At 54.2% G+C, this 24316-nt stretch overlaps 9 protein-coding genes across 9 annotated transcripts; 4 read left to right on the top strand and 5 right to left on the bottom strand.

Moving 5' to 3' along the window:
• Nucleotides 1-145: 145 nt before the first annotated feature.
• On the top strand, nt 146-2364 carry BO80DRAFT_356739 (patatin-like phospholipase domain-containing protein; the record flags this gene model as incomplete). Its single annotated transcript, XM_025715802.1, has 2 exons — nt 146-1585; nt 1636-2364. 2 exons carry the CDS (start codon nt 146-148, stop codon nt 2362-2364), a joined length of 2169 nt encoding a protein of 722 aa, XP_025574810.1.
• A 319-nt stretch (nt 2365-2683) lies between these two features.
• Nucleotides 2684-4604, top strand: BO80DRAFT_100047 (phosphotransferase family protein). Its single transcript, XM_025713318.1, has 2 exons — nt 2684-2728; nt 2800-4604. The coding sequence occupies exon 2, from the start codon at nt 3074-3076 to the stop codon at nt 4508-4510; it is 1437 nt and encodes a 478-aa protein (XP_025574811.1). The 5' UTR covers nt 2684-2728; nt 2800-3073; the 3' UTR covers nt 4511-4604.
• Nucleotides 4605-4940: 336 nt separating this feature from the next.
• Nucleotides 4941-8341, bottom strand: BO80DRAFT_408188 (tetratricopeptide repeat protein; the record flags this gene model as incomplete). Its single annotated transcript, XM_025717836.1, has 5 exons — nt 4941-5803; nt 5848-6063; nt 6109-6940; nt 6987-8004; nt 8076-8341. The coding sequence occupies 5 exons, from the start codon at nt 8339-8341 to the stop codon at nt 4941-4943; spliced, it is 3195 nt and encodes a 1064-aa protein (XP_025574812.1).
• Nucleotides 8342-8480: 139 nt separating this feature from the next.
• On the bottom strand, nt 8481-9496 carry BO80DRAFT_100169 (uncharacterized protein). The gene is made up of 2 exons (XM_025713320.1): nt 8699-9496; nt 8481-8605 (listed from the first exon to the last, which is right to left on the bottom strand). The coding sequence occupies exon 1, from the start codon at nt 9220-9222 to the stop codon at nt 8713-8715; it is 510 nt and encodes a 169-aa protein (XP_025574813.1). The 5' UTR covers nt 9223-9496; the 3' UTR covers nt 8481-8605; nt 8699-8712.
• Nucleotides 9497-9887: 391 nt separating this feature from the next.
• On the top strand, nt 9888-11721 carry BO80DRAFT_435255 (uncharacterized protein; the record flags this gene model as incomplete). Its single annotated transcript, XM_025720904.1, has 3 exons — nt 9888-10269; nt 10336-11618; nt 11665-11721. 3 exons carry the CDS (start codon nt 9888-9890, stop codon nt 11719-11721), a joined length of 1722 nt encoding a protein of 573 aa, XP_025574814.1.
• Nucleotides 11722-12105: 384 nt separating this feature from the next.
• Nucleotides 12106-12723, top strand: BO80DRAFT_408193 (EMC6 family protein; the record flags this gene model as incomplete). Its single annotated transcript, XM_025717837.1, has 2 exons — nt 12106-12277; nt 12364-12723. The coding sequence occupies exons 1-2, from the start codon at nt 12203-12205 to the stop codon at nt 12721-12723; spliced, it is 435 nt and encodes a 144-aa protein (XP_025574815.1). The 5' UTR covers nt 12106-12202.
• Nucleotides 12724-12846: 123 nt separating this feature from the next.
• Nucleotides 12847-15463, bottom strand: mfs56 (putative MFS multidrug transporter). The gene is made up of 8 exons (XM_025717838.1): nt 14895-15463; nt 14505-14844; nt 14446-14458; nt 14361-14396; nt 13919-14315; nt 13758-13865; nt 13077-13708; nt 12847-13000 (listed from the first exon to the last, which is right to left on the bottom strand). Exons 1-8 carry the CDS (start codon nt 15220-15222, stop codon nt 12947-12949), a joined length of 1908 nt encoding a protein of 635 aa, XP_025574816.1. The 5' UTR covers nt 15223-15463; the 3' UTR covers nt 12847-12946.
• A 340-nt stretch (nt 15464-15803) lies between these two features.
• On the bottom strand, nt 15804-18724 carry BO80DRAFT_100258 (SLC26/SulP family anion transporter). Its single transcript, XM_025713321.1, has 3 exons — nt 18197-18724; nt 17997-18142; nt 15804-17935 (listed from the first exon to the last, which is right to left on the bottom strand). The coding sequence occupies exons 1-3, from the start codon at nt 18495-18497 to the stop codon at nt 15839-15841; spliced, it is 2544 nt and encodes an 847-aa protein (XP_025574817.1). The 5' UTR covers nt 18498-18724; the 3' UTR covers nt 15804-15838.
• Nucleotides 18725-22395: 3671 nt separating this feature from the next.
• Nucleotides 22396-24079, bottom strand: trm82 (putative tRNA methyltransferase). The gene is made up of 3 exons (XM_025719569.1): nt 23688-24079; nt 22958-23626; nt 22396-22895 (listed from the first exon to the last, which is right to left on the bottom strand). The coding sequence occupies exons 1-3, from the start codon at nt 24071-24073 to the stop codon at nt 22505-22507; spliced, it is 1446 nt and encodes a 481-aa protein (XP_025574818.1). The 5' UTR covers nt 24074-24079; the 3' UTR covers nt 22396-22504.
• Between the last annotated feature and the right edge of the window lie 237 nt (nt 24080-24316).

The following is a 24316-nucleotide window of genomic DNA, read 5'->3' on the forward strand; positions in this document are numbered from 1 at the left end:
GCCCCACTTGCCTAGCCACATCCACTCATGTCACGGGGCACCGTGGCGGTGCCCCTCTCTGACGTCGACGCCTCCAGTGCGCGTCACTGACCCTCCGCAGGATTATCTTTCCTCCCAGCAACATCATGCATCATTATCATCAATCATGAACTGGGCAGAGAAGCCACCGGCGGGTGAGGCTCACGATCCCAGTACGATACCGGATTACGACCGCGACTTCCTCAATCCCGACGACTTGCGCCAATTCGAGAATGCCTTGACGGACCAAGGGGCGTCACCGCTGGTTGCCCTCAACGACTGGCGCCCCATCTACCAACGGGTCCGGAGAGGCCGTGGTCGCCGTAAAGGGCCTAGGCGAACCAAGGATGAGACACGAGAAGGTGTGCTGTACACGGTTCTGAAGTGGCCCTTTCTGTTCACCGTCTTTGGCTGGATCGCGGTCCTCGCCTTCGCCTACACCTTGACCCGCGTCTATATCTTCCTCTACGAGCAGTGGATAACCTGGCGGGGCAGACGGCAAAGCCTGAGGCGACAGTTACACGCGCAGACGAATTATCGCGATTGGCAGAAAGCCGCACAAGCCCTCGACGATCACCTGGGGAACCAGAGGTGGAAGGAGATTGACGAATACGCCTACTACGATCACCTCACGATCAGCAATCTGGTCGACCAGTTGAGGAAGGCTAGGAATGAGGCTGAGCGGGAGATACGCGTGGGACACACCCGCCCAGGCGAGGGGCCTGCGGCGGAGGAATTATGCACACTCTTGGAAGCGTGTGTCAAGAACAATTTTGCCGGGGTGGAGAATCCCCGGCTCTACAGTGAGGCATACTCGGGTACCAAGAACCTGGTACAGAAATACATTGACGAGTTGCATGCGTGCATTCAATTGGTTGCCGACTCGAAGGTGATCAGCAGCGAAGACAAACTACAGCATTTCAAGCATTTGGACACCAATTTTGGACGGACCGCCCTCTGCCTCTCGGGAGGAGCGACCTTTGCGTACTACCACTTTGGGGTGGTTCGAGCCCTTCTTGATAACGAGATTTTGCCCGAGATCATCACGGGGACATCTGGAGGAGCGCTGGTCGCTGCATTGGTTGCTACCAGAACGGACGAGGAGTTGAAGCAGCTACTCGTGCCGGCCCTGGCACATCAGATCAAGGCATGCCATGAGGGTTTCCTGGCTTGGGTACGGCGATGGTGGCGGACCGGAGCGCGATTCGACACTCTAGACTGGGCCCGACAATGTAGCTGGTTCTGCAGAGGCTCGATGACGTTCCGGGAGGCGTACGAACGAACCGGACGGATCCTGAACGTGTCTTGTGTCCCGTCTGACCCTCACTCGCCTACTATTCTGGCCAACTACCTCACCTCCCCTAATTGCGTGATTTGGAGCGCGGTGCTCGCTTCTGCGGCAGTCCCTGGCATTCTGAATCCCGTCGTTTTGATGACGAAGAAACGCGACGGCACCCTTGCGCCGTACTCTTTCGGGCATAAGTGGAAGGATGGCAGCCTGCGCACTGACATTCCAATCAAGGCGTTGAACCTCCACTTTAACGTCAACTTTACCATCGTTTCGCAGGTAAGACTTTCATGCCATCCTGCTATATACGCTAATATGATCTTCGATAGGTCAACCCTCACATCAACCTCTTCTTCTTTAGCTCGCGAGGCGCGGTAGGCCGACCGGTCACCCACCGGAAAGGACGCGGCTGGCGTGGAGGATTCCTCGGATCCGCGATAGAACAATACATCAAGCTAGACATGAACAAATGGCTCCGCGTGCTGCGACACCTGGAACTCCTTCCCCGTCCGATGGGCCAAGACTGGAGCGAGATCTGGCTGCAGAAGTTCAGCGGTACCGTCACCATCTGGCCGAAGACGATTCCGTCTGATTTCTACCACATCCTCTCCGATCCCAGTCCAGAACGCCTGGCCCGGATGCTGCGCGTGGGCCAGCAGAGTGCGTTTCCGAAGATCCAGTTTATCAAGAACCGACTCAAGATCGAGATCGCGGTGGTGCGCAGCTTACAGAAATTCGCGCACGCCGGCGGCAGGGCGATCTCACCGGCGCCGTCTCGCTGGCGCCAAAACGACGACCCCACTGATCCCCTGTCCGAGCGTCTAGACCATAACCTTCCGGAACGCCGAGTGGACTGCGCGGTCGGCGAGGAGTCGCATTTACTGGACGGGGCGTTGTCAGATCATTCGTCCGGGGAGTCAGCGACGTCCCGATTGCGGGTCCCGGAACCCCGTCGGGGGAGTACGGGGAGTATTTTCGAGGAGATGCGCCGTCAATCTGCGGTGTTTTTCGACGATATGGACCTGTCGGGGGAAGACGAGACGGTTAGACCCGGATGATTGTCTTTGGTGCCTGTGCCTGTGCCTGCTAATTTCCGTCAGGAAGAAGCTATATGGTCGGAGGTCAGGCCGAGGGGTCGGGTACCGGCACCGACACTAGAACCAGGTACATACTCGAACCGTACGAGTATATTACTTGAGATGCATGGTTGTATATAATATATTAAATGAGCTATTTCCTTCTTATCTTTCGTTATGCAGTCATCCGCGGGATTGTTGCTATGCCCGGTATGCACTCACCATGTGCTTATGTTACTCCGCATATACCAGACAAGTCGTACCCGTAGATACACAGTAGTATAGTATAGTACATGTTGTTTGCTATACTCTGTACACACGGACCATCACCCCAGACGGGGCTCCAGTTCGTACTCCCATGCAGTACAACCCCAAGCCTATATCAGGTCTACTTAGCCTAGGCTAACTGACAGAAAGAGACTATTCTACGCTATGAGCTATGAGCTATCTAAGGAGTACATCACGCTCTTATCGACATAGTCAACTCGAATGATGCCATTTAACTAACTTAGTTCAAACCTAGACCCAGTCTCAGGACAAGGATATAGATAGTAGATAGCGAAGTAGATAGGATAAAGTATCTACCTACCCCTAATACCCAAGAGACTGCCCAAACCAAACCCTCCATCTCATCACCAACACCTCCCAACCCCCATTCCCCAAACCAAAAGGGACTGAAAGAAAAAAAAGAATGACGGACATAAACCACCAAACCCACCTCACCCGCCTTTCCCAACTAACCCGCCTCACCCAAGCCCACAACCTCCAAACCACCAACATCACCCCACTCGCATACCAACCCCTGGGCCCCTGTCCCTACAACAACTTCATCTACAAGCTCGAACTCACCCACCCCCCTGATCCATATACCTTCCACAACCCTGAATCCCCCAATTCCAATCCCGATCCCAATCCCAAGCTCCATCCCTACATCTCCCCCCTCCCCAACGATGAAAAGATATTCGTGTTGAGGATGAATAATCCCCTCGCGATGGGGATAAACCCCCTCTCTGATCGCATCGAGAATGAGATTCTGGCGATGGGGATGGCGAGAAAGGGGCTGGATACGTTGAGGGATGGGTTGGGGGGTGTTGTGCCGAGGGTGTATGCGTATTGTGCGAGGCCGGAAGGGGTGGGGGAGTTGCCGTGGGTGTTGATGGAGTATAAAGCGGGAGTGGCGTTGGATGAGGTGTTTGGGGGGTTGGAGGGGGGTGTGAGGGGAGAAGTGTTGGGGCAGGTTGCGGATTTGGTGGCTGGGTTGCGGTTATCTGGGTTGGGGTTATCGAGGGGTGTTGAGGGGGTGTATGGGGGGTTGGGGGTGAGGAAGGATGGGGAGGGGGATGGGGATGAGGAGGGAGGGATAGTCGGGACGGAAATGACGATGACGAGGGGAGGGCCGTGGAAGAGCTATGAGAGAATGCTTCAGGCGAGGTTGAGGCATGAGCTGGGGGATGCGGAGCAGAGCCCCGTGATAAACGGGTGGAGGGAGAATGGGGTGAAAGAGCGGTTGGACAGTTTGATTGAGAAGTTTACACTCGGGGAGGAATTGGGATTGGGCTTGGAGGAGAGGGTATTGGTTCATGGGGATTTGAGTAAGTACTTCACCCACTTAGCCATACCAACTACGATACACTCAAGTACTGATACTGGGATAGCAATGAACAACATCCTCATCTCCCCAACGACTCACAAACTCACCGCCCTCCTCGACTTCGACTTCGCCTGTATCGCGCATCCCGCGCACGAATTCCTCGTCTCGCTGCAAGATCTCGGCGGCAATATCATGGGTCCGTATGGTGAAGATCCCACGCAGGGCAAGCTGTCGGCTGCTCTCCTGTCCGGGGATTTCAGTGAAGAGGTCCCCGGGACGCTGTGGTGGACGGGAAAGACGTTTAATGAGATGTTGAAGGACCGGGGAGTGAAGAGACCGTGTGATATGATGCCGGGGATGGAGGTGCTGCGACAGTGGAGAGCGCTGGAGCAGCTGATCTGTCCGTTTCATTTGGCGGCGCCGTTTATTGTCCAGCGGATGTCAGAGGAGCAGCGAGCTGGGGCGAGAGCAGCTGGGGAGGAGGAGCTGGTGGCTCAGATGGAGGCTCTAGAAAAGGTCCTTGGGGTTGCTTCTTAGTATATCCAAGATGTTGTAGCTGGTATAGTTAGGAATGGGCAAATTGTATGACTCCGAGAAGTCCTGTTTGTATGTATCTAATGTCAGGAATAGCACTGTATTACCGTCGCCTCTGGTAAGTACACCGGTAATTACTCTGGTCAAGCAGATTGGACAATGATCCCCTTGTCAGTCACTGCCCCTATGTCATGCTGCATGGTCAGGAATTGCCACTGTCAGACCTACAATGTAGGTACGCATACAAGCATGTCCACTTGACAGCCTTGGGAGGAGTAAGATGGTCATTTGACATGCAGGTCATCTGGTGTAGTTACATTGCACAAAGTACGTGCATTAAAATAGCCCAGGAGGGGGTGGCCGCGGCTGCATTAGCATAGCTGCTAGCAGGGCTAGCAGGCTCCGTGCACATAGGTACATTTGCCACAAGTCATCAAATCACCAGCCATTTGGCCGTGACCTTCTGCGCGGACTCGTAATCCCCGCTCAGCGCATAGATAATCTGCAGCGCTACCGCCGCTTCCCGCGAAAAGTCCTCCACAAAGGGTGTCCGCCCGGCCTCGCCCATGACGACATCGGGGCCGTCCTTCGAGAGGGCTTGGGTTTGTGCCTGGATCTGTGCGCCGAGCTCGAGCACCAACTGGTAGCCTTCGGTGGCGAGATGGGCCAGGCCCAGGCTATGCCATACGCGGGCAAAGTTGAATTCCATCTCCTGCCGCTCCGACAGGAGCGTGCCCGGTCGTTCGCGGACCCGTCGATACTCGTGCATGAACGACAGCCCCTGCATGATGAGGTAATGTCGGTTCTCGGACTGACGTTTGAGGGAATGATGAATGTAGCAGAGCGCGATGGAGAAGAGCACGGCTGGGTTCTGGTCGTCGAGCGCGTAGGCGCGGAAGAAGTAATTCAGCGCTGGGTAGAAACTGTTTCCCGAGTAGAGGATGTGGCCGTACAACACAAGCAGGGCAACGTCCATTTCATCGGCCGGGATGGCCTCGCCGGTGATTTCATCACGAGTGGACAAGGATGCGCGTTCCTTGTAAATCGACTCGCGGACAGCCCTGCTCGGCCGGTCACCGGTCACCTCGTCCGGCAGCGTAAAGTCCATGGCCTTGATCTGGCGCAGCATGAACTTCATGTTCGGCGAGGAGTGGAAAAGAGACCGGTGGGGATCCCCACTGAGGCGACTCAACATGGAAAACAAGCGATACGTGTCGGTCACGAATTGGTACTCCTTGATGAACCATCGTGCTTCGTTGGCAAGCGTCTCTTCATCCTGCATTCGGAGCGCACAAGCTAGACAGTCAATATCCGACCTTACAACGGGACAGGAAACTCACTGAACCAGCAGATGTGAATCATACGGGTGTCCGGCTTGGAGTGATACCAGACGCTGGCATCGGCCGCAGCTGCAAGCGAATCATACGCTTCATCGGATTCGCCCTGCGCGGCCACGGTCAGGGCGTACTGCAGGAATAGGTCGAGCCACTCGTTGAAACTGATTCCGTAGTAATCTGTCGGTATAGCTCCTTGGAGCGGCTCTTCAGGCATACTCCCTAGATGATGGTCAGCGGGGCCATGCGATGGAAGGGTATATCTACCTAAGGACTCTTGGAGACGCCCGGCCATTTCTTGCATTTCATCGATAAAGTTCCGGCCCTTGTGTCTCCCGGCCCTTCGCTGTGCTTCGCGCGAATATCCCAAAAAGGTGATGTTGCGTTGGATCGGATAGAATACTCGGTTGGACCGAAACTCGCGCAACAACGCATCTGCAATATCCAGCCAGTCCTCGGTGGCTTCGGTGTCCCCTTCCTTCACTTGCGGTAGCAACTGCAACAGTTTGGCATAGAGATACTGCACGTTTTCGGTCCTTTGCTCTTCATCCACCAAGCCTTTGTCGACCGGGGCAGCACTGGTCGTAAGGGCCGCCGTAGATAGATCCGTGCTGGGAGGCTGTGGCGCAATGGAGCTCAAGGCAGCCTCTTCGCGAGCCACATCGGCCGCCTTGAATTCCATGGCCAGCTGTTCCAGCCTGGTGTCCTTGCGCCGGCGGTTACTTCGGCTCTCCTGTCTTCCTAGTAGGACCGCTTCGTTGACATATTTGAGGGCCTCCTCGGACATGCCAATGCTCTCATATAGCTTTGCGAGCTGCACACGGCATTCGACATGTCTTGCATCATGCTCGGCCACTGTAAGATAACAGTTCTCGGCGTCTTCGAGCTTGCCCAGTGCTTTGCAACAGTCTCCCATTGCCATGAAGAAGCCGACATCGGCATACTCGTTGGTTTGCTGGAGCGGCAGGTAGAACCGCAGTGCTTCCTCGAAAAGTCCGACCTCCTTCAGCGCGTCCGCAGCCTCGCGGAAAAGGTCGCCATAATCATACAACCGGGCGTTCTCGGATGTATCCTCTGGGTTCAGCCATTCGAAGTGGTGCTAGTCCAGTATTAGTACCGACGGCTTTCGGGTATAGATCACCTACCAAAGCTTCGTCTTTGTATTCATATCCCATCTTCAACCGAAAAAGTCCCAGCTTGATTCGGAGCTCCAGTGGCAGGCCTAGGCCGTACGAATCTCGGGGCCACCTTCGGGGCTCATAGCCATCGGCCTTGATGCGTCGGGGCGAGTCATCCGCATCCCATTCTCGGTCATCGTCATGGAAATCCTCCCACATTGTATCGTCTCTCCGGCCCAGGAGCCATCGTGAGACCGACTTGAGGGCTCGGAGTCCCTCAAAGTGCTGACCCAGATAGCTGTAGAGTTCGGCGTAGATGTTGACGTCTGACCACGAGAAGCCGAATGACTCTTCCGGGTCGATAGACATGAAGTAGTCCACGCTCACCTGCCACTGATCCACGGCTTTCTGGACATCATTGAGATCGATGTAGGTTTCGGCAAGATGTCGCAGCGCCCGAACGTTATGTGGGACTTCTTTGAGGATTCGTTCAAACTCGGTGGCCGCCCGTCCATTGTAGCCCAACTCCCGGTAGATCGCCGCACGCTGGAACCGGGTGTTGTAGTCCTTCTGGTCGATTTCAATCACACGGCTATAGCAATACACCACGTCATTCAGGGAGCTTTGACGATCCTCTCCGGCGCGTTCCAGGATCATTCTGGCCACGGTGAGCCAGACATTGGGGTCTTTGGGCCGCGTGTGCGCGCCGTTAAATAGCGCCGTTAACGCCTTGTCTTTCTCACCCTGGGCCAAGAAGATTTCGGACAAGAGCGAATGAGCGGCGAACATCTCAGGGTTGACGTGGATCGCACGCTTGGTGAGATCGATGGCGCGGTCATAGTCTCCGTCGATGAAGGCAGACGTTGCCTCTGAATGCAACATCTTGAACTCGGGGCTCGGTTCCAATGGCTTGCGTGGTCCTCTCCGGATTCCTTTTCCACCTCGAGCCCCGTATCGACCCGAGAAGGGGCCGGTGCCCCTGCGACGTCTCCGAGAATAGCCCTCGTCATCGTCATCGGCGGGTGCATCCACGAATTCTTCCTCACTGAAAGTGGTCAGCACGATACTAAGCGGGAGGAGATCATGAGCACCCACCTGGAGCTTGCCTCTGAAGACAATGTATAGAGGGAGTCGTCCGAGTCGTCGGCTTGAGGGGGCGCTTCTGTCTCGTCAACGGAGGCTTGCTCTTGGACTTGCGAGGCATTGCCCGTGAACAAGTCCTTATACAGACGCGGATCTAAGACGGAGTGAATGGAGGATTCGGCCTGGACCGTTGGCTGGTGTCCCTGCCACGGATAATGGAAGGTCTCATCAATATCGGGATAGGCATACTCCTCCGGGGGAGGCTCGTGATTTGGGAGATGATCGTCCGGGTAATCCATTTTGGTATAGATCCAGGTGTTTACTAATAATACGGACTGGTGCAGGCCCTAGAATGGAAGACTGGCTGGGACCTAAACATAGGCATCCGTGGGCGCAGATCAGTAATCAAGCCGCAGACTAGCGAGGGGACGCTCAAGGCTCTCGTATAGCGATGTCAGAACTATGCGACAAAGAGCCGATCATCATTGGGCGAGCTGCAGTGGACCAAATCAAGAAAGCAAGCAATTCGGCTTTTGACCGAGATTACCGTTGGGTGAGTAGCACTGGCGTCTATGGGATCATTTAGAATCCTTCGAGAAACCAGGGGTGCTGGAGACAAAGAACAAGGCTGGTGATAAAGAAAAAAGAGGACGGACCTGGAAGGGGTTATTCATAGCAACCGGGCCTCTATGGTAAGCGCCGCAATCCAGACTAAAGTTGCCGATGCAGAACCGGCCAGACCAGCCGGAGTGGAAGAGAGATGGCAGGGAAATTGAATCGAGGAGATTTTATCAATCTTGCTCGTCAAGATCCGAGAGATTCGCAATGGAATGCAATGCCCTTCTGTCGTCTGGCTGGGGAGGTGTAGATATGAGGGGGAAGTAAGTACGTGAAGAGTTCGGCGGAGACAAACGCTGCAATCCCATCCGGTGACTGGCCCGTAACGGCCAAGCGTCGTCGGTCTTGTTCGTTTCTTTCGCTCGCCTTTCGCTTCCTCTCGACCCCATTCATTCCCGCTGCTCGTCGTTCCATCTCTTCCTCCTCCTCCTCTTCTTCCTCTCCCACCTCCTCCATCGTATCTCTGCTTCTCCTTCCTCCCCCTTTTCCCTACTTTCCTTTTTTTGATGCTCAGGTGCCTTGCTTGCTGTGTTTGACACACTATTGCACTGCATCCTGACATCCTTTCGTTCAAAGAAAAAAAAAAGAAAAGTCAAAAAAAACGAACCCACACTTCCCCTACACTAATTATATCTACCCGGGAAGTCGCCGCTTTTCTCTCCTCCACCGAGACTCTTCGCGCTCTCAATCCGTCCACGAAACACCTCCTTTGATGCTCTTGCGGTTCGCTTGATTCCTCTCTTAGAATCCGAATCGGGCAGTGCAGCCACTGGACTGGTCTGTGCCCCAAACGTCATTGTCCAGAACCGACGCGGTTGGGTTGAGTTTCTCACTCTGCCAAAAGTGTCTCCGACTTTAGATTTCTCGCCTCGTTTCCTCCTGTTCGGTTTGCCAGCCTACGAAAAAGAAAGACATCTCTTTCCCATCACGCCTCCCCGGTTTTACGCAAACTCAGCAGGTGCTGCAGGTGTTTTGCAGTAATATTTCTTTTTCTGTATCTATTATTCATCGGGACCTCGCGTAAAGGGAGTCCGATCTGAAAAATCTCCACCGGGATCTTCCTTCGACCCTCCTTGTTCCAGACCACCATCACTCATTGAATCACTACTTATGGCCAGCCATATTATCGGAAACCGCAACAGCACTCCAGAAGCGTCCAAGTCCAGTCTTCGTCCTCCGTCGTCAGCTCGGAATCTAGGCACGCACCAGCTTCGAGCATCGGCCGATATGTCCGGCTTCCCGTCTCCTCTGTCATCTCGCAGCATCCGTCCTTCCTCGGAAGTGTACTTCAATCAGCAGTCGCAGGCAAACAACGCGGAGGATCCGTTGGACCGTGCGGCTCAGCAGTGGCTGGCAGACATTGATCAGTACGAAACCACCCTGGAAGAGATGGCTGCCGCCACCCTGGATCAGGACTTCAAGGATGAGCTCAGTGCCATCGAGCAGTGGTTTCGGGTGCTCAGCGAGGCGGAGAGGACGGCTGCCCTCTACGCTCTGCTGCAGCAGACCACCCAGGTGCAAATCCGCTTCTTCATTCAGGTCTTGCAGCAGATGGCCAAGAGCCATCCCATGTCGGGCCTGTTGTCCCCCGCGAACTTTGGCGAGAAGGGTACGTTGCTTCCTAAACATCTCTGGTGGACAAGTGCGGTGGCAACTAACCATGATTGTTGCGTAGATGCCATGTCTAACCGTCTGAACGATGCCATGTCCAAGTTGAACGTGGATAGTTCCCGGAATTCTCTCGGTCGCCCCCCGCCGTCTCCGGGTGCCAAGCGCAACTCCGGACTCGACCCGTCCACGATCAATGCCATGTTCCCGGATGCTGCAGCTGCCATTGCGAAGAAGAAGGCCGAGTTCACCCAGCAGACGGGCAATGCTCCGCCCTCGAACCGCAACAGTGCCGTGTTTGACCGGACGTCCTTCGTGGCCCCCACGATCTCCGCTCCGGACAGCAACACCGATAGCCTGGGCCAGCCTCCGGTCTCTCCCTGGGCCCAACGCGGTTCCGAACCTCAACCTCCTATCGCCCGACCCAAGTCATCCTCTGGCCACCAGCCCATGGGCCAATTCAGCCAGACTCCGTCGAGCCTGCGCTCTCCGCTCCCTACGCAAACGGCCACGATTCCGGCCCCTGAGATTGATGCTCCTTTGCTCTCGCCGTACAATGTTGGGAATGCCAGCTGGGCCTCCATGACCAACACCCCGATGACGGCAACTTTCGGTCAGCAACCGCAGCAGCCCCAGCAGAACTCGCAGGCCGATATGGTGGCCAACGCGACTGCCATGAAGCTGGCCGCCCTGTCCACCGTGAACAACCGGATTGCTCTGGATGACGCTCGTAAGTACCGTCGGGCTCGGTCCAACGACGGTCAGGGCAAGAACTCTGCGAATGCCAGCCACGCCATGTCGGGTGGCCTGGCGAGCCCGGGCCTCCCGGGCCACAACCACCACCTCGTCGCTGGACAGCTGTTGAACACGCAGCAGCTGGCGGCCTTGCAGGCCCAGCAACATGCCGCGATGGCGGGTCGTCGCTCCCGCCCGACGTCGCCGGGCATTGCCATGCAGGGTGGCGGACTCGGTCCCATGGGCTTCACCTCGCCGCAGAACAACGGTTTCCTGGCGGCGTATGACCCCAACAACCCGCTCATGGGCAACGGACTGAGTGCGCTTGGCATTGGGCAATTCGGGCTGGGTGGACCCGAGGGCTATCTCTCGGACCACTCGGAGGTTGCTCGCGGCCGGTCCCCGCGTGGGCGTCGCGGTAGCTCGAAGCCGCCGGAGGACCCTACCGACCCTACCCTGCTGAAGGACATCCCCAGCTGGCTGAGATCGCTGCGGCTGCACAAGTACACGGAGAACCTGAAGGATTTGAAGTGGACGGAACTGGTTGAATTGAACGACAAGGCGCTGGAAGAACGCGGTGTCAATGCTCTGGGCGCCCGAAACAAGATGCTCAAGGTAAGTTTCCTGGCCGAGTCATCGGACGATGTGCTAACGAAAGTAGGTTTTCGAGCAAGTTCGGGAAGCCAAGGCGGAGGGCAAGCTTGACAACATTGCCTAGGCCATGCCTGCTCCATCATTCCTCTTGACTTACGTTTCTGCTTACATTCTCTCTATTGCATTAATTGACTAGATTGGCTTTGGGCATAAGGGGCAGGATCCGATGAACCTATGAGCGATCTCATGGAATGATCTTGGGAGGAAGTTGTCTAGTAATGGATCGAGCCTTGGGCCGTTGGATGAGGACCGAGTGACTGACTTATTGACTTATTGTTTGTATGGATGTATTCAATGTTGATGTAGGCGTGCTGGGGCTGTGTCTCAGCATGTCGTGTTATGACGTTAATGTTATAATTGCTGATCATGTTCGTGTAATTGTAAACCAGTACTCCGGGCAGTAAGGCGGAACCCACCGGCAATATACCAACATCTCTCAATCATCAATCGTCCTCACTCAGACCATCACCTACCGAACCACCACTCGTACCCGATCCCAGAGAAAAACAATCGAAAAACAACAAGCAAGAGAAAAAGCAACCAACATGCCACCCACCAAACAAGAACTCTCCCTCCTCATCAACCCTCTCGTCCCCGAATCCGTCCAACACAACAACCGGGTAAGCCATCCCATCCTATCCCTCTCCATACACCCTACTACTCCAACCCAATACAAACCCACACTAACAAAATCCTCACCAACCAGACCCTAACATCCCTCCACTCCCTAACATCCTTCCTCCTCGGCCTAACCGCCGGAATCCTCTCCCTGCAATCCACCACCGGCTTCGCATTCTACCTCCTCGGCACGATCCTCGTCTCGGGGCTATTCCATCTCCTCTTACTCTATCGATCGGGGGGTCTCGGCGCGGGAGTGTATTTCGCCGGCGCGAATGGGGAGATTGAGGGGGTGGATGAGAAGGGGCTCGTGAGTGGTGGTAGTGGGATGGGGGCGGTGTTGAGACGGGGTGCGTGGAGGGATGTGTGGTTTGGGGGGGGCGTGTTGGGGGAGGCGCTTTCGGGGTTTGTGTTGGGGTGGGCGGGTGTGGGGGGGGTTTTGAGGTGATGGCTTTTCTTCTGTGTTTGGGTTTGATGGGGAGAAGGAGGGGGGGAAGGGGGTTGGGGAGGGGATAGGAGGGAGGTAAAAAAGGGGGAGAGGTTTGTAATTATGGTGTATTATAATGGATTTATGCTGGATTATTCTATCGTGTGATGTTCTATGCTATTCTATACTGGGTATTGTGCTGGGGGGAGATAAGAGAGGGGAGGTGGAGGTGGAGGTGGAGGTGCTATGTGTTGCTGGAGATGGGCTTGTTGATGCGTTTGTGGGTAGTTATGGTTCCCTGCAGTGAGGGTTAGCATTGCGTGTGGGAAGGTAGGAATATGGTGTATGAAAACGGTAGGGCAAGGGTGGTCTACCTTTGCGAGAGCCCACAGATAAGGGACGTAGATGACTTCGCTGCGTCCCTCTTCTGCCTCGACCGGGTCTTCACTGTTGCTCTTCGCCTTGACATTCACCCACACGTTCCCCATGATCATTGATGTGACAAGACTCACTCCAATAATGGGCAGGATCGAGATGAACGCCCACATGATGGCATCTTTCCCGGCAATCCGGACGCTTTCTTGCACCGTCGCAGGTAGATCGTCGAGAAAAGATAGCGAGTTGGTGTCGTGTACATTCAAGGTGCTATCTGCACCGTCCAGACCCTTCATCACAGCGGAGTTGCCGAACTTGTTGTTGAACACGCTGGTCATGATGGTCAGGCCGAGAGTGCCCCCGAAAGGAAGCGCAACCTGCATCAAGGACAGTGCTGATGCGATCCTCTCTGGCCAGACGCCCACGGTATGAAGCGATGCTGGCATCAGACGGAGGCCGACGCCCGCACCGGTGACGACCATCATTCCGCACAAGAGGCTGGTGTTCTGTGCGCTGACAGCGTAGGCCACCATAGCTAGGCCGACGGTGCTGAGGACTGCTCCGAAGTTGAGGGGGAAGAAGGTTTGTCGTGGGAAAGCGTTGCACATGTATACTGCGAGGTAGACACCTCCTATCATGGTTGGTCAGTCATGGCCCATCAAGTCGGCAAGTATGCGTACCTCCTAATCCGGGAATGTAGTATAGCAAGTCAAGGCCTGCCTTGGAGGTGGAATACCCTGCTACTAAGGTGTAGTAGATGCTGATAAAGTAGAAGATGGAGTACGACGCTAGAAGGTCAGCGACTGGAATGCATTCGCCCTCATTGTGAGATGCAACATACCTGCCCCAGTGGAAAAGTTCAATATGGCAAGCCAGATTGTGTCCCTCCGTTCAAACAGACTGTATGGCAGCGTCGCCACATGCTTCGGGAACATGCGCGCAAATATTCTGCCCGGCTCGAGCAGGTACTCATACACAAAGAACGCAATGAAGCAGATTGCTCCGACGATCAATGGTCCCAGAACTTGGCTCGACGACCAGGAGTATGTGGCACCACCCCATGTAGCGGCCAGAATAATGAGGCCAACACCGAAGATGAAGAGGATCGACCCGCCAATGTCGACGGTGGCAAGGGCCGGGAGTACAGAAGACCATCTCGAGCCTTTCCTGAACATGGTCCCTTCAACAAGGTCGTTTCGCAGCAGCACGAAGATCAAAATGTGGCTAAGAACAGCGATCTGATCGGTTAGCTACCGTTGAAATGCAGCAGACGGTAGACTTACCGGTATAGGCACAACGAAGCAGTATCGCCAATTGGTCTGTTTCAGTCAGTATAGGTGCACCTTACGCAGTCCGGCCAATACCCACATCGGTAAGATACCTAATCATCATCAGCAGTGACAGATAAATGCATGGGAGCTACTTACCCTCCGACAATCGGCCCCACGGCATATCCCACTCCTCCAACCAAAGTGAACAAAGATTTATTCCTTGCATTCTCCTTCAACGACACCTTATCCGCAAGGATAATCATAATGAGATTGCTCAGGCCGGCAGAGCCGACCCCCTGCAAAGCCCTACCCAACAGCAGCATACCCCAGGTCTGTGAAGCAGCACACAGGACACTCCCAATGAGCATGAAGAATAACGCCGTCTGCAGTACAGGATGACGCCCGAACACATCAGCGAGCTGACCGAAGATAGGGATGAAGGTGGTTGAAGTCAGACTAAATGCCGTGACAATCCAGTTCAATTCGTCAAATTGATCTAGAGCGTATGCTGTCAGCTGAAGCCATTTACTCTAGTACGTCACTTACTGAAATGAGACGCAATAGACGACGTCGCGGTAGCAACGATAGTCAAATCCAACGTGGATAAAATGAACGGCAAAGCGAGACCAGCGATGAGCTTAGCCCGGTACACTCGCGCATTATGCTTCTGCTCCTTGCACACACTGCATTTCTCACCATCTATAACAGGGTAAAGCCCTTTTGTCGAGCCACTCAAGGGCCTTTCGCCAGACCCGGAGTCTTCATCGTGCGTGGACTCGAGTTGATACCCTTGCGAGCGATGGGCACAAGGTTGATCCGAAGCTGAAGCCTTGGGGCCTTTCTTCTGTGATATGTATCTGTAGGCTTTGATCATGTCGAGGTCTCACCAAGCATACCGAATGAACAGAGGTAGAGGAAGATGGGTGACTGAACAAGATGCTCAGTAGAGGACTTCATGGTGTAGATATGTACCGGTCGATGCATTTTGGGCTGATCGAAGAGAATTGAGGCTGTGTGCCTACGCAAAGGAAACCACATCGAGCCAATGTTGCGAGCCAAGGAGAAGCTCTATCGCACACGAACAACGGCGTAAAGGAACAAGCAAGTGATGTAGGTCCATCTACGGACTGGCAGCCACAGTGGCTACCAGCCAATGAGAATGCCGAGGACCAGACGCAACCCCTACCAAATGCGGTAATCACTGCGAGGGCGCCCCAGGCACCAACGGCAGCACAGCCTCAGCAGCAAAGCACGATCTAGAACTAGCTTCCTGGATATGTGATTCAATAGCATCAACGCATTAATTATATATGTACACTCTGCAGAGTCTATCTATATACAGGCAGCGACACATCGGGGGTATAGCTTCAATCCACTGAAAAAATCGAAATCCGACTCGCTTCCAGGCAAACTCCTATGAAATCATGGAATATAATCATCTCAAAGCTCCAACCAGGGAGACTCGTTACTTTTGGCAAACCATACTTGGCTCAAACGCTCGCCTCATCGCTCGGCGCCTCGATCGGCTCCTCCGGAGGAGAATTGGCCAAGGCACTCTCGAGCGCACTCGTGAGGTCAATGTGGAAGAAAGGCCGGTTGATGCCCTGCACCACCGCAACCTTGCGCCGATTGCGATAGGCCTTGCTATCCTTGAGATCGCGCTGTAACTTGTCATCCGGGTTGCTGCTATTATCGGACGACGCTTCAATGTCGATCCCCGAAGCCTCGCGCTCCGTCATGTGAGTGTCATGCTTGAGACCCTCCTCCAGGTCACGCTTCACGGCGTGTTGATGGGCCTGCTCGTTGTTGACCATCTCTGCATGGGCCGCAGCAGACGCTCTGCCCTCGATCTCAGCCACGCTGAAGATTGGCTTCCACCGGTGGAACCCGTCGTCGGAGGTGGGGGTCGGGTAGCCGAAACCTGCGGCTGCCAGCGCCCGTTTCGACCAGCGGTTGTTGATATGAGCAAAGTGCCACTGCACAGTGCGAGGAGAGGCGTAGAGATCAAGCTGGTTGCGAACGTCGATCAGGTTTTGGATGGACGTCACATCCACATTGTTGACCGACGAAAAGTCGAGGATGATAGCCCGGAGAATAGGTCGTTGCGAGCGAGTTTCCTCAACCTTGGACTTCCGAGGGCCAGGGTCATTCCATGGGCGATCACCCGGGCGAGCGTAAGAAAATGGATTCGTGCGGCGCGTCTGACGGAAGATCGCTTGAACCAGGTAGTCTGTGTAGTGGTTGGCATTGGGGTAGTTGAAGCCCTCGGAGAACCGGTAAATAAAGATACCAGGGTGTGGCTGTTCCACCTCAACCTCGGGGTTCGAGCCATCGGTGTGGTTGAGAGGAAGGAAGATGGAACGGCGTGAATCGGTCTCGTCATCGTTGGGCGAATTCGGGGAATTGCCCGATCCGTACTTGCCATCTCCCTGCACCAAATGATCGCCGACGACGGAGTGAATAGTGACCCGGCCAAGGAAATGACCGCGGGCCTTGGCGACGCGGAATAGCAGCACGGCCACGGAGACACAAATGGTACAGTAGATGCCATCCTCGATCGAGGTGAAAACAGTCACGATGACGCCGATGAAGAAGATGATGGCATCGAGGGGTGAGACGCGCCAGAACTGGTACACGGTGTTAGGAGGTGTGATCAAATCTCCAACGGCATGAATGATGACACCGGAAAGGGCGGCTTGGGGGATGTAGTAGAAAACGGCAGTCAAGGCGTAAATAGCGAGTAATACCACAATCGCGGTAATGCAGCCAGCCAAGGGGGTCCGTACACCCGCCTTGGACTTGATGGCCGTCCGGGAAAAGGATCCAGTGGCAGGGTATGCACCCAGGAAGGGTCCGAGGAGGTTGGTCACGCCGATAGCGACCAGCTCCTGAGACGGATCAATGGTGTAGTTGTTGACTCGGCCGAACGACTTCGAGATGGCAATATGTTCAATGAGGAGGACAATGACGCAAGCAGGTAGCTGATCGGCAAAAACTTTGATGACCCTGGCATTGACAACTGGAACTCCTGCATCTCTGAAACCTCGAGGAACACTGCCCAGAAGGTTGAACATTGGGTTATCCCGGCGGTGCAAGTTAACAGCAGCACTGATCATGGTGTAAAAAAGGATGACAAAGACGGTTCGGAGCGTCGACGCGAAGAACCAAACTTTGGCTTGACGAGGGTATTTCCGGGCACCATAATTGCAAATCGAACGGATGATATACAGCATGGCCAAGGCTGTGATACCAAGAGCAGCATTGATATCGGCAGTAGGCAAGTACTTTAGTGAGTTGATGATGATCATGTACGTGGAGCCTCTGGTGGAAAAGTCGGCCGATTCTCCAAGCAGATTTTTGACCTGACCAGCAGCAATGTTGAGGGCCGAGCCCGTCATGAATGCCGAAATGGCGGGAAGGGGGATAAAGTCGACGACGAAACCAAGTCGAAGGAGGCCGAGAACACAGACGATGGCACCGCAGATGATAGCGAGGCAAGACGCAACCACATGCCCGGGGACATCAGGAAGCTCCTTCTCGGCCTGGAGGACGATCGTTCCGACCAGTGTGGACATAACAGCAACCGGCTAGAGGGTATACTGTAAGCAACGCGGTCCGAAAGCTGTGAAACATAAGAGGGAAACTTACACCGATGGTGATATCCTTGGAGGTGGCGAAAAACCAATACAGCAACACACCCATAAACGACGAATAGAGACCGTACTGCACGGGTAGCTCCGCCAGTTTGGCATATGCCATTCCTTGAGGAATGACAACAGCACCAACAGTTACACCTGTAGATCCTAGTTAGACCCTTTCCCACATCGAGCCCGACAGTGGCAACTTACCAGCGACAAGGTCACCAACGAACCATTGCAGGTTATACCTTGTGATCCACGAGAGGAAGGGGAAGAGTCGGTAGAAGTACTCGCCAACATCGCGCCAGGAAGGACAAATCTCTTTGAGCCATTCAGCAGAGGTGGGTTCCGGCTCGAGGTAAGAGTAAGTGTCAATGGTGCCGTATGAGAAGGTCGATTCGCCTCGTGTCACGGGGTCTGCATGGGCTCCAAGAGGATCCCGATAGGGTAGCTTGATCCCCAAGGCTTTGGCCAAGCCGTGGCCGACCTTGGTAGTGAACTCTTGAGGCATGCTTGTCTGTGAGTGTGCCTTGAAAGGAAAAGGGAATTGGCGTAGGGCAAGACGGTGCCCGGAACCACTAGGACAGTGGGAAAGTTGCCGTTGGACGACCGGAGCAGCTGGGGAAGGATGTCCAAGTGCTGATGGGAAAATCTGTCGAGATCAACTGATAATATATCTTTTAGGGGCGTATCTAGGCAAGCCCCATTTCGAAATTGATGGCAAACGATATATAAGTGGAGGCGGCAGTAGTGTGGTTTTAAAATGGATATCCGGAGCCAAGAGCCGATGTCGTGATCGGGAGCTCTGAACGCGAAATATCAAAATTCCCACCCAGCGCTTTCAACGTCAGGAATCGGGCTATACGAGGAATAAGAGCCAAAGTTAAAACGGCTGGAGAATAAATTGCAAAGAAGAGAATAAGAGGTCCAAGAGCACACGCGGCCTTGAGTTCCGCCAGGAAATAATGTCAATGTGGCGCACGGGGAAAGTGTGGTCAGCGGAATATGAGACCAGCAGATCCGACCCGCGCAGGCGTTTCAACACAAACAGGCCACACGGAAAGCAAAGATGGGAGGGATGGGTGAGAAAGGAGAAGAGTTCGAGGGGAATCAATCCAGGAGTTTTATGTGATTAGTCTTGTCAGAAAGAGTATGGTGACACGAGTCTCCGTGGGGGAAGGCGGACGTCGTAACGGGACTTGATGCAAGCCGATCAGTGATATTTTGCGCCGAACGGGCATTGACAACGACGACCATGATACAACACTATTATTAACCGGGAATAACGCGCAGTGATGGGGCAGCTGATCCACCAGGGATCGTCAAGGGCAAGAGCACGCCGTCTGGAATATTCACAGGCCAGTCCTCAACATGCAGCCAAAATTCCCTAGCCTGCAGGGAGGCCAGGCTTGTCAAGAAGAGCTGGCGTAAGAGCGGCCGTTTGGGTGGGTTTGGCCGGGGGGTCTGGAAGCGAAGATGACGATGGACCGTGGAGCCGGTGCCCGCCCAGCGGCTGGCCCATGGTTTGCGCTTTGCCATGGAAGGGAGGAAGTCTATCGATCCAGATAGTACTAGTATCAGGGAAGGCCTAGTCGTCTCCAGTTCTCCCTGGAATTCATGATTCATCACGATGATGATGGACGATCCGCTCCTCAGAAGAGCCGAGCGGATGGAGTCCTATCTCGGGGGGAACTTAACCCACCATGACGATGGCGAAGGGATGTCCTGGGGGATGGACCCAGAGGAGGTTTCCCCGACGTCGCGGATGGAGCAGCCCAAGGGAGGGAAAGGGTGCGGACTCCATCCGCTATATTGCCAAGTCACACCGCCCACCGGAATCGGGCCACGGGCCGAGATGCAACCAATCAACGGGGGCCCTGGCCCTTGGAGCGCAGCATCCGCGGCGGGCAGGCGGCGGCCAATGGGAACGGCGCGAGAACACGCCATCGCGCCGGCTGATGGTGAAAGCTGACCGATCCACGTGTGGGCGGCGCGGTTTCGAGCAGCGCAGGTCGTCTGGTTCTCCCCTTGCTTACGCCGTCCCCGTTTTGCCTCCTGAGATGCCCGCCAGATTTTTATCTCCGACGCATGGATGACGGTATCTCTCGTATCGGCCTGGACTGCCAGAATTGGTTCCCTGGATAGCGACAGAGTAGATCTGGGTAGAAAGGAAGGAATCCAGGTTCACTATCCAACAAACTTACACCGTACATATGCAGTGCAACAACATCGGCGGCGGCGGTGGTGGTGCTGAGGGGACAGTACGGTTTTGGCTACGTACCACCACTTACTCTGTAACTGTGGATGCAACAAGATGAAGATGATCCTCTACGGAGTACTCCGTACGCTCCAGTGTTTTCCAGGAGACTTCTGCCGAAGCGGCTTGGCGCCATGGACGGATGGCTCGAACTTTCTTCCATCTGATAGCGAGCCGTTACGAAATCTCTTCCGACCACGTACCGATCTACAATGCTACGGTCTAGCACGGCTCACAGCACCAAATGGAGAGAATGCACGGTCTTCGCTGTGTAACAGGTTCCGTTGGCAGTGGCTTCAAGCCGTATGCCATATGCAACACCACTCATACGCCGGTTCGACCTTGCCGACTTCTGTTCGCTGCATCAATCTATACCTTGGATCATGCTAGGATGCGACCAGGATGTCTCCTCGGAGGCGCTGCTGGCCGACCAATCGGACGGGTCATAATGGCCAAGAGTCTCATCAAGAGTCCAAAGGATTGCCGGCCTCTTGCTTAGGGCGCGCATATGTACCTAAGAAGCAGCTACGCACTAGGGCCGTTCCCCAGAATTGCGCCATCGATCTTATCGCTAGAATTGCGAATGCCATTGGGAGATGGATTCTATGTGGTTTGATGCTTGCTCAATTGTCGAACGACTCGGTGAACCGCATGTCTCCGGATTGTGTCCAGAACGAGGAAGAGGCCCCTCTAGTAGATTAATCTCTCAGAAGTGATCCGTTCCTCTGACTAACAGCGGGATCCTCTTCCGCAACCTTCATTGCCTGATTGCCTCCATCTCGCGGGGTTACACTTTTCCTTCTCTAAGCTCTTTCGTCCTCGAGCTGCCGACCCCTGCACCTGCAGCCTCTGCACCACCTTTGTGAACAACCAACCGATCGAACGCTGAACCAACCGATCGCATGTCCACCCTCGTATCCCGTCCATTCGTTTCTCTGCCGACCTATCGGAGTTGGTACAGATTAGACAGATCCCGCAAAGCCAATACCTACCAAGACCGCTAACATACCCCGACATGCTGGCTGCCCATTCGATCAATAGGACTCGAGTCTGCTGACAGGGAATACACAATATACCACTAGAGCCTCCTCTATCCAGCAAAGAAGTGCATAAAACGCACCAGATGATTAAGTCGCCTCATGTCAGCGGTTCTAGGAGACCAAGCGAAGCACATGGCTCTGGCGCAGACCCAAACTCATCAACAACGATCTGCAAACCTTGATTCATTCCTTCCCAAAGTCTCCTGAACTTTACGTGATGGCTGTCAATTTTGACTTGACCTATTGTCCTTCCCTTCAAATCTGCTACCTTGGTTTGATAACTTGACGTGCTTGACCGTCCGCCGCACGACATATTGCAAGCTGTTGACATCTTGTCAGTTCTTTCTTTACATCTCATCTCATCTTATTAACCAGACTTGTTCGTGGAACTCTAACCCCTCACTGCGAGATGATCACGAGGTGCACGTAGCCTGCAAGTGGTTCATTTTCAAGCATCGACCAGCTTGCACAGCGCACATGACAAGCATTAGGCATCCAATGAAATGCATCCAGCTATTGAAGCCATCTAAACAGCATCAGTCACTATGTTCCCCAGCATTACACCACTAAGACATACCAGCTAGCGTTTTAATCTTTTCCCCGATAATCGCTCGTTGACAACACTTAATATAATAGAATGTACAGCTCTCAATGCCACATAGTGCATGTATCACAACCTATCAGCACGCGCAACTCAAACAATTCCCGCACGAGGCAGTCCTGTTTGAAATATCTTCTCACGGATCTCTCGCATCCTCCCAGCACACTCTTTCTACATTGTAACTTACGCTCTCCGCATAATTCAATCGGCGAGCGGGAGTTATATGAACATAGAAGTGAAATATCCCCGTCGAAGTCGGAAAGTCGTACATAGAATATTTTGACTTGAATAAGCAGCTATGGAGTTCTATAATGCCGAGATGGAGGTGTGGACGGATCGTGAACTCTTTACAGGTCATGGTTTGGATAAGCAGCTACCCAGGCACTTTTCCTATTTGCACGTTTTGTGGGTTGGACTTTGTGAGGCTATATCGTCCTTATTACTATGTATGGCTTGTAGCTCATACAGTATACGTGATTGAATGAAAAAGAAGAAAAAAGAACGAATGCAAGTGGGCTGCCACTATGTATAGGCGCTAGAAAAGGTCATTGAGTAACTCGTTGATATATACATTCCTTCCAATGGGAAATTATCTATTGCAAAAGACCAAACTTTTCTTTTTACTCGTCCTCACCCTTCCTCTTTCGAAGATGTCCCAGGTTGTACAGGGAGTCATTAAGTTCCTTCCGTTGCTTCTCTTCGGTGGTTGCGGGGACTTCGTCGGTGCCGGTAGAGTTGATCTTCTTGGTCACGGACGCCGTGGCAGGTTCCCATTCCAGGGTATCGGTGGTTGATTTGATGTGGAATGCCTCGATGAGGGTGGATGGGGAGGAGGCGCTGGCTCTCCATTCTTGGGTGGTGTCTGGCTGGCGGATAGTGTCGACGGAGACAAGGATGGTGTTGTCTTTCTCAATGGGTGTAAGGGCGAGGGCGTTGCCGGAGAGTTGGATGGGGCTCTGTGCTTTCAGGGTGCCGTCTGCTTCCAGCGTAAAGCATTGGAGGCGTGAGGATCTGGGATGGTTAATATATTGCAAACATGACGAACACTGATAAATATGAGGGATTAAGCTCACCCGTGAAGCGCGACAAGGATGACCCGCAGGTCCCCAAGTGAGGTAGCCCAGATGCCATGAACAGCAACTTCTGTGGCCTGTGATGATTCATCGACCAAAGAAACCTTCTGGAGGATACGGCCTTCCGCCCATTTCCAGACAAGCAGATAGTTGTCACCTCCGCCGGAGACAAGATACTCGGGCGCCCAGTGAGGCACGCAGAGCTGGCTGATGAATGCAGTGTGACCCAGGCAGTAATTCTCGATGACGTGCGCGTGGGGAGGACCACGGGAGACGCGGATATGTTCGTCTCGGTCGGCGGTCAGGATGTAGCTGCGCTTCTTGTTGGCATCCACCGGAAGCGACACATAGGCCATATCCGTGAGCAACGATACATGGCCAAGCAAGATTGTGTGTTCGAAAGCTGGGCCCGGGGCCTTCTCGTCCTTTTTGCCTTGGCTGGCAAGACGCAATTGCTGCTCCAAAGCCCGTCGGTTGCCCTTGGTGTGCACGGTCAGATTGGTTGCGGCCGGGTGGCTGAGTGTTGCGCTTCTCAAAGCTTTCGTGATAACAGGGAGCTTATCGCTGGGAATCAGCGGCAGCGAGTAGACGTCTCCGAACTTGTCACCGCATAGAATGGTGGTGTCGTCGCTAGTTAGGGTAATGGCGGATGGGCGCTTGGGCATGGCTCTATCGAAGGAATGAGTTACTGGGGCTTGTCGCCAGAAGAGACCGTGTGGCATTCACTCACCTCTCGCTCAATTGAGTAAATGAGCCATCTTCCTGGAGCTGGAAGACACGGACACACTTGTCTTCGGCGGTGAGCGCAACTATGTACTCCCCATTCGTGGTCGTGGTCAGGATGGGGATGTTTGACCAAGCAGGTTTCTCGTTTGTCTGGGTTTCAGATGCAGAAACCTTTCTCTTCTTTCCCGGGGGTCCTTGCTCGGAACCAGAATCTGCGTCAACCGCATTGGCATTGGTTGAGGCTACTTCCTGTGGCCAAACCGCAAGCCGCTCGCCAGTCTCGGCGGAGTAGGAGTAGAGCTTGGAGCCAGCCGACCCGATAAGGAGGTTTGTATTAGGCCTCGGCACGAATCGGAAGCATTGGAAGGGATGTTGAAAGTTCGCAGCCATCTTGAAGGGTTGCCAAGCGGGGTACTTCGGAGGGGATCAGAAGAGAAAGCAAGGTCTCTTCTCCGCCGTCGCAGTAAATCGCCGTAAAAAGTCGATGTCCCGCCGCATTGATGGCCGCATCACCGCGCGCCCGACCGCCTGCCTGCCTAGGACTAGGCAGCGGAGATACCACGTGACCGTCAACAAGCGAGGCCACAACTAAGAATTTCCCAAAACCGAACCGAGCTTCGGACTTTTCGAACT

The sequence above is a fragment of the Aspergillus ibericus genome (genome assembly GCF_003184845.1).
Source record: "Aspergillus ibericus CBS 121593 unplaced genomic scaffold BO80scaffold_22, whole genome shotgun sequence".
Taxonomy (NCBI): Eukaryota; Fungi; Ascomycota; class Eurotiomycetes; order Eurotiales; family Aspergillaceae; genus Aspergillus; species Aspergillus ibericus.

Bases quoted from the DNA above. Each gene is read 5' to 3' on its own strand.
- BO80DRAFT_100047 (XM_025713318.1), top strand. From the start codon at position 3,074: ATGACGGACATAAACCACCAAACCCACCTCACCCGCCTTTCCCAACTA.
- BO80DRAFT_100258 (XM_025713321.1), bottom strand. From the start codon at position 18,497: ATGCCTCAAGAGTTCACTACCAAGGTCGGCCACGGCTTGGCCAAAGCC. The intron at 18,143-18,196 runs GTAAGTTGCCAC...TAGGATCTACAG, and splicing joins CGTTGGTGACCTTGTCGCTG to GTGTAACTGTTGGTGCTGTT. The intron at 17,936-17,996 runs GTAAGTTTCCCT...TATACCCTCTAG, and splicing joins CCAAGGATATCACCATCGGT to CCGGTTGCTGTTATGTCCAC.
- BO80DRAFT_100169 (XM_025713320.1), bottom strand. From the start codon at position 9,222: ATGTCAGGATGCAGTGCAATAGTGTGTCAAACACAGCAAGCAAGGCAC.
- mfs56 (XM_025717838.1), bottom strand. From the start codon at position 15,222: ATGATCAAAGCCTACAGATACATATCACAGAAGAAAGGCCCCAAGGCT. The intron at 14,845-14,894 runs GTAAGTGACGTA...CATACGCTCTAG, and splicing joins GTCTATTGCGTCTCATTTCA to ATCAATTTGACGAATTGAAC. The intron at 13,709-13,757 runs GTACGCATACTT...CAACCATGATAG, and splicing joins CTACATTCCCGGATTAGGAG to GAGGTGTCTACCTCGCAGTA.
- trm82 (XM_025719569.1), bottom strand. From the start codon at position 24,073: ATGGCTGCGAACTTTCAACATCCCTTCCAATGCTTCCGATTCGTGCCG. The intron at 23,627-23,687 runs GTGAGTGAATGC...TTCCTTCGATAG, and splicing joins TTTACTCAATTGAGCGAGAG to AGCCATGCCCAAGCGCCCAT. The intron at 22,896-22,957 runs GTGAGCTTAATC...TAACCATCCCAG, and splicing joins ATCCTTGTCGCGCTTCACGG to ATCCTCACGCCTCCAATGCT.